This window comes from Apium graveolens, chromosome 10, assembly GCF_009905375.1.
Source record: "Apium graveolens cultivar Ventura chromosome 10, ASM990537v1, whole genome shotgun sequence".
Taxonomy (NCBI): domain Eukaryota; kingdom Viridiplantae; phylum Streptophyta; class Magnoliopsida; order Apiales; family Apiaceae; genus Apium; species Apium graveolens.
Genome location: NC_133656.1, coordinates 228,449,117 through 228,459,804, shown reverse-complemented (window position 1 = coordinate 228,459,804; position 10,688 = coordinate 228,449,117). Strand labels below are relative to the sequence as shown.

At 32.7% G+C, this 10,688-nt stretch overlaps 1 protein-coding gene across 3 annotated transcripts; it reads right to left on the bottom strand.

Moving 5' to 3' along the window:
- Window positions 1-2,370: 2,370 nt before the first annotated feature.
- Window positions 2,371-8,369, bottom strand: LOC141688931 (uncharacterized). 3 transcript variants are annotated; one of them, XM_074493076.1, is made up of 6 exons: window positions 8,180-8,369; window positions 7,135-7,867; window positions 4,801-6,416; window positions 3,654-3,842; window positions 3,303-3,480; window positions 2,371-3,205 (listed from the first exon to the last, which is right to left on the bottom strand). In XM_074493076.1, exons 2-6 carry the CDS (start codon window positions 7,838-7,840, stop codon window positions 2,625-2,627), a joined length of 3,270 nt encoding a protein of 1,089 aa, XP_074349177.1. In that variant the 5' UTR covers window positions 7,841-7,867; window positions 8,180-8,369; the 3' UTR covers window positions 2,371-2,624. The 3 variants fall into 3 exon arrangements, with proteins under 3 accessions (XP_074349177.1, XP_074349178.1, XP_074349179.1); XM_074493077.1 differs by having other exon boundaries at window positions 4,819-6,416; XM_074493078.1 differs by having other exon boundaries at window positions 4,801-6,398.
- Between the last annotated feature and the right edge of the window lie 2,319 nt (window positions 8,370-10,688).

Here is a 10,688-nt window from a genome sequence, read left to right as displayed (position 1 = left end):
GCTAAAAACTTGAAGGACGAGATAGATGCTCAAACCTCTGACTTGAGTGTATACTTTGAATGCTACTTTTGTTGTTAAAATTTCGGTATGTCGGCCTGCTTGGTGACATGCAGACAACATCAATTGGTCGAATTTAAAAACGTATAAACGAGATATTTATTATTTTTCTGTATCCATATATATATAGCAAAAGTTCTGTATCCATATTATATATATGAGTAAAGTTCTATGGAGTTCACCTTTAATTGGAGTCCTCGGAGTCCATATATGTTCTGTAAGTAAAATATAGCTTAAAATATTGTAAAACATATTATTTTTCGACAAACATCACTATTCTATCAAAAATCTTGTAGATTGCATACATTTTACAAGCAGAACATTGCAAAAATATATATTCTACAAAACATGTTTAGTTTGCAGAACATAAATGTTCATGTTGCAGAACATATTGCAGAACATACATATTGTACCGTAAATATATGAGATTTGCATGATTCTGTTGAAGTTATGCTATTTGTGTAACATGTTTTGCAAAATAACACGTTTTACAATATATTTTATTTGCAGAACGTAGATTGACTCCGAGGACTCCGATAAAAAGGTGGACTCCATAGAACTCAGCCCATATATATATAGCAAAAGTTCTGTATCCATATATATATATATATATATAGGCAAAAGTTCAGTGGAGTCCTTTTTTATTTGGAGACCTGCCACATAAATTTAGGCTAAGTTATGTATTAGAATTTTATTTTTGAATATAATTTTCATATATTATTTATTTATTTTAGATTATACATTTTTATTTATATTTTAAGGTACTACACTTTATTACGTTATGCACCCTATTTTTTAAATATATTTTTCACATAATATATGTTTTGCATTTAAATCATATTTTTTATTTATATTTTAAATTACTACACTTTATTTATTAAAAAAAATCTAGAATATGTTCTTCACTTTATTTTTTCTAATATATTTTTCAGATAAAATTTGATTTGAAAGTTGCATTATATTTTTTATTTAGTTTTAAAAGTACTACACTTTATAATTTTAAGTACTACACTCTATTTATAAAATTCTACAATATGTTCTAACTTTCATTTTTTTTAGTATATTTGTTCACATAATATTTTATTCTGCAAGTTAAATTATATTTTTTATTTAAGTTAAAAAGTATTACATTTTATAATTTTAAGTACTACATTCTATTTATAAAGTTTTATAATATGTTCTGCACTTTTTTAAATATAGTTTTTTACGTAATATTTTATTATGCATGTTGTATTATATTTTTTTATTTAGATTTAAAAGTACTACATTTTATAATTTGAAATACTGCACTCGATGCATAAATAAATATTTAGTATTTCTAAACCTCAATAAAAAATATAATGCAACTTGCAGAATAAAATATTATGTGAAAAAATATATAAAAATAATAGAGTGCACAACTTTATAAATAGAGTGCAGTACTTTAAATATAAAATATAATATTTTTAAACCTAAATAAAAAAATATAATACAACATGCAGAATAAAATATTATATAAAAAAATATATTAAAAAAAATGCAGAACATATTGTAGAATTTTATATATAGAATGTAGTACTTAAAATTTTAAAATATAATATTTTTAAACGTAAATAAAAAATATAATGCAATTTGTAGAATAAAATATTATTTGAAAAAAAATAATTTATAAATCGAGTGTAGTACTTAAAATTTTTATGAAGGGTACTACTTTTAAACCTAAATAAAAAGATATAATACAACTTGCAAATCAAATATTCATATATTTTTCACATAATATTTTATTCTACATGTTGCATTATATTTTTTATTTATATTTAAAAGTAATAAATTTTATAATTCGAAGTAACTCTATTTATAAAGTTGTACGATATGCACTCTATTTTGACTTAGCTTTATAAGTATTAATATGTCTCTCACTTTTAATGACACTTATACACGTCTCGAGGGTCTCCAAATATACAATGTGATATATTTTGTTTTAATAGTTAATTTGTTTATATTTTTTAAGTAATGCGGTCATCTTTCTAATTGTATTTTAAAAAATGTACAATGCATATTTGTTTACATATACATAATTTGGCTGTATAGGAAAAAAGATTACACTAGGACAAATGGCAACAAAGTATGACTTTTTGATTAAAAAGAACGTGTTTAGGAGGGACCATGCTGGCGCATATGTAACCAAAATTTAGCAGCTCCGATTTGAAAACTATCCAGTGCAGATTTCAAATTACATTGAGCCGCAGAGTGCACATTAAGTTTTTTAATATGAACTCTTCTATATCTAAGTTGCAAGAGCTGCATTGAGGTACAAATGGATTTCAAGCATAGTTTCTGGTAAGATTTTAAATTACATTGAGCTGCTTTTGATTGCACATTACATTGTTTAACGGGGAAGGACCGCAAAATGCAGAAACATCTGGAAATACTTCCTTCTTATATTACATATACACATCAAACGGGAATTAGATATTTATAGATGTCCCGATAGAAACAGGTAAAATAAGATAGCAATACACCTGTTCGTTTACTTCTGCCATGCAAGATAGAAACAGGTGTAATAAGATAGCAATACACCTGTTCGTTTACTTTTGCCACGCAGAATCTTCCTTTTGCGCATGCTGCCAATCTGATGAAGTGTTCTCATACCATCCCAATCCGGACTCAGGCTGATTATGCATCCTAATTTTTCTAAATGGTTGTTTAGAGGTTGGATCATCTGAGACATATGCACTAGACTCTTCCACTGCATCATGCTGACAACAATCAGTAGACAACCCTATTTTTTTTTCACTATTATGGTCATTGTGACGCCGAACACGAGATCCCACTGCCACATCAAAAGTTTTATTCACAGTTTGACTTCCAACGATTTTGCAAGGAAAAGCTAAATCAGTAACATCTGCATGCACAATGTGTGGCAGAGACTTCTCTTCTGCATTACAGGCGTTCACATTGTCACCCCGCCATTTTAGGATTTGGAATCTGGCCATGACAGATGCTTCAAAATCTTTAGCATCACTTAGGCTTGAAATACGAGAACATTCAATTTGTTCCTTTTGCTTTGGGCTATCATTAGCCTTGGGTGTCAACCCACTGGCACCGTTTAGTATTGTGTTAGGAGGCACAATACAACTGGGTTTACTCTCTACAACCAATGCACCTTCTGTAACATATCAAACATAAGATGCATACAAAGATAAGGCACAGGACAGGGCGCAATCATTTGCTCTATTACAAAGTTTTACGAGGATATGTATAACCTTTCTTTTTGTAAGATTTGCAATTCTCCATTTCAATCTTCACCTTATCAAAGCGTGCTTTTAAGCCTGTAACACACAACTCAGCTTCTGCATTAAGCCATAGATTCTTGTACAACAGAGTCTCTGGTGATATATCTTCCTCTGACTGGAAATTTTCATCAAAGACAAACTTGATGTTCTGCAAGGTTTTCAACTATATATATCAGTGAATCATTTTTTATTACACAATTTGAAAATATGCAGGAAAAAAAACTATAATATGAATAAACTGATCTGCATGGGTAATTTTTTTTTTTGCCAAGTGATCTGCATTTAAGTATTTGATTCAAAATTTCCACTGAAAAGAAACACCTGAACCATATTATCGTGCCAAGCAGCATCTGCTTCATTTACTGAAGAAATACAATCCATATTTTTCTCGAAATTTGTGTCAGATACACCGTGAATCCTTTTCTGCTCATGTCTAGGGTATGAATTAAGTTGACTGACAGTAGTGTTGCCTACTTCATCCATTGCATGGAGGCGCGTCTTCGTGGCACCCTAAAGAACAATGAGACGAAAGATGAGCAGTAACCACTGACCAGTCATAGACATTCAACAATATAATGACGAAGAAAAGTTAACAAATGTTTAATTATATGATAAAGTTCAAGAAGATTTAATTATTTCCAATTTTAGGATACACCACGACATACCCTAGTTACCACATGGTTCTGCCCCTGATAAGCATTATGTGCAACTAAAACCTCTATTTCAGTTCACATAATGAAATATTGAAATGCCTAATATTCCTGAATTGACAACAAGCACCAACCAATTGCAGGTTCATTTTCACAAGTTAATTTTAACGAGCAAAAGTAAAGGTGACTGAATCTAAATAACAATATAATGACGAAGAAAAGTTAACAAAAGTTTAATTATATGATAAAGTTCAAGAAGATTTAATTATTTCCAATTTTAGGATACACCACGACATACCCTAGTTACCACATGGTTCTGCCCCTGAAGCATTATGTGCAACTAAAACCTCTATTTCAGTTCACATAATGAAATATTGAAATGCCTAACATAAGACTCCAGAATTCATTGTACTTATACAAAGACAACGAGTCATCTATTTTGGATGACTAACATAAGACTTTCAGTTCATTTCAGACCTACAAACAACACGGACATTCAGAGATGAGCATAGCATATGATACAGACATACAGTTCATTTCAGACCTACAATCAACACAGTACGGACATTGTGGCGTTGAGCAGAGCAGCAACAATAGTGGACCTCCACCATCATAAATATTAAGTGTGTGTGTGTGTGAAATAATCAATTTAGCATTGTGCGCTTGTGGCTCAGTTGTGTCCAATCATCCATATGGCGAAGCTGTAATAACTATGCAACATAGAGCTCAATAACTACACCTTTGATATAATTAATTCACTGCATGTAAGACAAACACAAAAGGATGAAGCATGCATGATTTTCGGATTCAATTAGTACCATATTAAGACAAGGTACCTCTTTCGCTCTATGAGAAATGTCTGCCTTGGAAAACAATAAATCTTGTCTTGGAGCTTGGAGAATCTTCTTCGACAAACACAAATTAATATTGTGGATAGCATGTTCAAGGGTCTTAGAACATTGCTCCTTGAGTCCCCATTCATCACCAAAGTTATATAAAACAAGCAACTCTGAAATATTATGCAGTGCATTGGCCAGAGTCTGTACATTTATTATTGGATTTGAAACCATAGCAGGTGTTTTTCCATCATCATTTTCAGAAGGGGGTGAACACAAAACATTTTCCACAGTGTGCAATGGGATGCAGCCGTCTGCTGAGGTGTCACTGTTACTAATCCTTGCATCCACATCACCGGCCTGTAACTGAATCTTACTTTTGCATGTAAAGCTGACCACTTTAGGACACAGGAGTTCAGTCTGACTCTGTATGGAGCCAGAATCACTCTTTGACACATTCAGAAGGTTAGATTGTTTTATTTGGTTTTCAATATCGCTTAGGTTTAGATCTCTGTCACTCCTAATCTGTTGCATACTATCAGACTTCAATCTAGCAGGATTAGCTACTGAGTGTTCTTTGGTCGGCAAAATGGCATCGAGAGTTTTTATTGGATTAAATTTATTATTATCCGTAGACAGGCTCTCTTTTAGGTAAGTAGGTCCACCTATTTCACCAGAAAAGCCCATTCCACACTCATTATGAGGGAACATTTGAGTCATTTCAGAATCATAAGAGTTGCATGCTTCTAATTTCATCATAAGATTATGAGGCAGTATGGCTTCTGAAGATTCAAATGGAGAAGAAACGCTGGAAGCTGGAGCCCCTTTCCAGCATGGTGAATCCTCAGCTGGGTTGTGCTGATCTGAAGTTTCTGTAGTATTGGCAGTATGCTTTAAGGCCTCTGTCTTCTCAAAAGACAAAGTCAACCCATGGGGAACATTTATATCAGGTATTTGGCCTCCTCTTATGTTGATCACATGATCCACTGAATTCTCACAAATTGACTTTGCAAACATATCTTCATTAGAAGAGGAGGATGCAGTGAATATGCACTGGTCATTCCTGCTTGTGTGAACGCCAAGGTGGTTTGCATCCAAGAAACCTAATCCAGAGCTTTGGGGCAGAAGCGGTTCCTTTTCTACTTCCCGGTTATAGTTACTACCATCCTTCCTGTTCAAATCTGATTCCCCAATGTCCATACTTTTAGAAGCAACTGTATCTAACACAGGGTATTTGATTCCAACAATAGGTGGTCTTATTTTAGGCATTACAGAAGTCTTTGTTCCAGATATGCAATCATTGATGCAAGAATCAAATAGTTGAAAAGCTTTTTCATATGCACTGTAGGAGTTGTGACAATTACTGGAAAACGTAACTGGTTCTAGAGAGGGTGATTCTAGATGAGAAGACGTTTTGCTAGCTCCAAAGGAATGTGCTTTTGAAGATTCAGTACGGCTAAATCCAAGATTTTGGCCTAAATTATTGTACAGCTGCTCTTTAGCTAGAAATCCAGCATTCATCTCTCTTCCATGATTATCAGAATGCTTACTTTGTGTAGCAGTAGGATTTCCTTCCAACCCTGAGTACTCAACAGGAACTACTTCTTGATATTATAAAATAAATTTAGCACTAAATAGTAAATACAAATAGCTGCTTTATAAGATCAGCATCTCATAAACTGGAAGTTTGCACTATGAAATGAAACTTCATATTACAACCTAAAATGTTCGACTACTCATAAAACTAACTTCACTATTACTAAACTAATTTATCCCTAAGATATTCTCCTGATTCAATTTTGACCCGAAACATATGTTTCCCAGTAATGGAATATAACCAACACCTAATAATTTTTCATTCAGCTCTGTTACACCTACTTCTGAGACTGGAATCTAAATTATTTATGTGGTCTTCTTAAATATTTGCAGATGCAAAAAAGTTTGTGGGGAGTATAATTTGATCAAACCACTATCTTTTTTTGTTCATTACTCCAACCTAAGACTGCTTATGCAAAATATCAATAATCAAAGCCAGTATAATAGATAGTCGTAACTAATCGCAGAGACACAGACTGAAGACAAATCGTACACTGAAGAAAAAACCATTAGAACAAGGCCACAAATCACGCCAATATGTAATATCATTAAGGAAAACATGAAAAAAATCCACTAGTAGTGATTCACTACGATATCAGAACTCGATTATCTAAAAACATCACTAAACAAGGAAAGCCAGAAAAAAACTTTTAAAAAAAATAAGAGAATGTAAAAATCCACACGGTGATACATTATGTTATGTTAAGAATATGGTCATACCATGCTTCAAGTAATCTTGGTAGGCATGTGAACCAGGAAGATCAGTCCCTTCTAGGTGAAAACTCCCAGTAATATCAGTCCTTTTACCACGCTTTCCATGCGACAATCCATTCCAATATCCACCCCATTGCGGTGGAAACTCCAAACTTGACAAGCCTTGGCTGTAATCAACTTGAGAAGTTCCAACTATCGGCACAAGCCCAGAAGTCGACAACAAATCATAGTTCACTTCATTGAGGCCCGGCAAAGATACATTGTCATCAATGGCTTGTGACACATAAGGAGCATAGTATCGCTTAGTTGCACCACCACATGAAAACTGATTACTAGCCGGGTCCGTAGTATTGCGGTTTGGAGGGGCCCAATGGACAGTCGGTGAATTAACAAGTTCAGAACCTAGGTAGCTAAAATCATTAGCTGACGGCACAGACGTAGTCCGCAACGAATCATTTTCCGAGCCACAATGGGAAATATAGTCAGTTCCCTGTGATGAAGAGTGAGAAAATTGCCAATTGTGCAACGAAGAACTAAAGGTCACACCATAGGGTTGCGATGTTTCAGTAAAATTGCTAAGTGAGTTCAAATTAGCTTTCGAATTGGACCGATCCACGGTAAACGGGGGAGCTAAAGGCGATAAATTCGAGGAAGACGAGGACGGAAATCCTCCATTACCAAAATACCCAAAACCAGCCATGTCTTTAGGCATCGTGACTAACTACTCAAATTTGAAACCCTACAAATTTTATTTAATAATCAAATACTTATTGAAGTAATTATTAACAAGAACAAGAAAATATATCAAACGGTTTCATGAAACAATTATTAACAGCATAATTGATAAGGGCAAATACACAGATTACAATTTATATAGCAAGATATGAAAGTAGCAGATAACATAACAATAACATCATTATACACACACAGAGAGAGAGAGAGAGAGAGAGAGATTAGTTGAAAAAGAAGGGCAAACACATACTATGCGACAATCTATACAGCAAAATATGACATGAATCATTATATACAGAGAGGGAGAGGGAGGACTTACCTGAAAAAGAACGCAGAAGGCACGCTTATTTTTAATTTGTTTGTATATATATCGAGAATGGAAGTGATTATGAGTTGGGGTTGTCACTCGAATCGAATCGCTCTTTTTGGAATTTCCCTGTTCTATTCCATTATTTTCTTAAATACCCCTGTACTTTCACCAAATTGTGTTTTGCTATTTCTTGAGTTTTTCTCCGGGGAGGAATTGATAAGACTTTTCTTCATATTCTAAGGGATATATTCATTTAATATTATTTTTTTGTAATTACAAAAGTTGAGAAATGTACCTTATATTTTTTTCTAAATTTCATAAATTTTGATTTTTTTATGAAAATTATTAGGAATATTTCTAAAATTACATATATTCAATTAAATTTTTTCCTAAAAAAAATTAATCAAAATCTTTTTGAAATTTTTAATAATTTAGTTGAATTTTACATACATACAAAGATCCCCGTCGCAAGTTTGTTCGCCATATCTCTCCAAAAATATTATAAATAAAATTGCTAATTGATATTTATTAATAACACAAATAATGTGCTATATCATTAATATACTCTATGTTTAATAATCTCTAAAATAAGTCTTGAATAAAGTAAGGATCGAACCAGGAACTGGGACGACGGAAGATAAACTTTTAACTACCTGAGTTTAGGGTTGTCAATGGATCGAAAATCCGGTCCGATCCGATCCGATCCGAAGACTAACGGAGCGGATATGGATCATTAAACTAAAAATCCGATCCGAAAAAATTCCGATCCAATAGCAATCTGATCCGATAAGTAATGGATATGGATTTAGGCCGGTCTGATCCGTTAATGATCTGATCCGAATATTTATTATATATATAATATTATACATAATAAATTATAAATCAAATATAAAATATGTGATGCAGTTTTTTTAAAAAAATTCGTTAACATGTGTTATGAGCTTCTGTAAGTCTTCCTTAAATGTCATTCATATCCTGCAGTGTTTTGTTTCTATATCATAAAAGCTCAATTATGCCTGTAACATCTGGTTGAAGTGCATATAATTGACTTCTGAATGAATACAGTGAATAAATCAAGCTACTAAAGTTAATGTTTTTTTATGCTTACCATTATTAAATTGCTGCTTGAATATAATTAGAATTAATTTTTTAAATATAAATTGATCGGAGCTCCGATCCGTTATCCGTGATCCTAACGGATCCGGATATGGATCGGGCTGTGAAAAATCTGACTAAAATCTGATCCGGATCCGTAACCGGTAAAATTAAATGGATCAGAATATGGATCAAGACCGATCCGATGAGTTATCCAAGTGTGTTCCAATTTTAAGAATAATGTTAGATAACTCATATGTATCAAAGTAGTTACAAAATGAAGAGTTCAAAGTTACCATTTATAAAATATATGTTTTAAACTCTTCTGAAAAAATATCAAAATACCGAAATTTGATACTCTTAAAATGTAAAACTTGTTTACTTAAATTTAACTTGTTTACGATACCTAAAACTACATAATTTAATAATATTTTATTTATAATACACTCGATCAGGTTGTATTCTATTTTGAACCGTATTCCGTATGAGGTTCAATTTTCTGCATATATTAATTTAATATTTTTAATATGGGTTATCAACTTATACATAATAATTAATTAAATGAAAGTAAAAGCCTGCTTAAATTATATTGTATCTAAAAATGAAAACAAAAAAAACCAGTAACATATGCTTAATTATATTGATGAATATCCACCTCAAATCTCAAATATAACAAACTCTGGAGCCTAACCCAACTGTAATGTACTAATGTGCATCACAGTTTCCTCATAAAAAATTAAGCAAACGGAAGAATTACTAGAAACAAGATGACTTAATCTTAAAGAATATAAGAAGTTTCTTAGAAGTAAACAAGAAAATGAGTAACAGCTGAATCTGAAGAAGCTGCAGCAATAGACAATCTTGTAGGGCTCAGCAATACCAGCATCTCTTCTCTTAACATGAAGATTAGTACTCTGTATTCTTCCAAGATTTCCGCTATTCTCCCCACCCTCATCATCGATCTCCCTTCTCTGCCTAAATCATCTATACATTTTTGTAGATATGTTTGTGTAAGTGTATGCTAATGCCTGTTCAACCTACTTATCACAAGACAGAGTATGGAAGCGCATGTGGTAGTTGATAGCCTAAACGTGGAAGGTTTTCGTTTGGTTATGTGATTATAAAAAGTGGGTGCAGCAATGAAGGCCCAACTTAATACTTCACTCCTTCAGGCCCCTCAAATAATTTGATTAACATTTAAGAATCTGGTATGTCTTATGCTACTAGAGATACGGTCCATACACGACCGACATGATTTTAATCTTAATAGCATTTTTAGCATGACGAGGTTTCCACAAAATATTGATAGAGAGCTTATTAATAATTATGGACCCCATGCATACACAAAAATCTCCACCAATAAAATTTTTATAACTCATCAATCACACTTTCACCCATGAGCACACACCAGACAAACCGATCA

What these genes read in the sequence shown, in the direction of transcription:
- LOC141688931 (XM_074493076.1), bottom strand. Translation starts at nt 7,840, where the DNA reads ATGCCTAAAGACATGGCTGGTTTTGGGTATTTTGGTAATGGAGGATTT. An exon ending in AGGTACCTTGTCTTAATATG is followed by an intron (nt 3,843 to 4,800) that starts GTACTAATTGAA and finishes ATTGTTCTTTAG; the next exon opens with GGTGCCACGAAGACGCGCCT. An exon ending in GGCACGATAATATGGTTCAG is followed by an intron (nt 3,481 to 3,653) that starts GTGTTTCTTTTC and finishes AAAACCTTGCAG; the next exon opens with AACATCAAGTTTGTCTTTGA.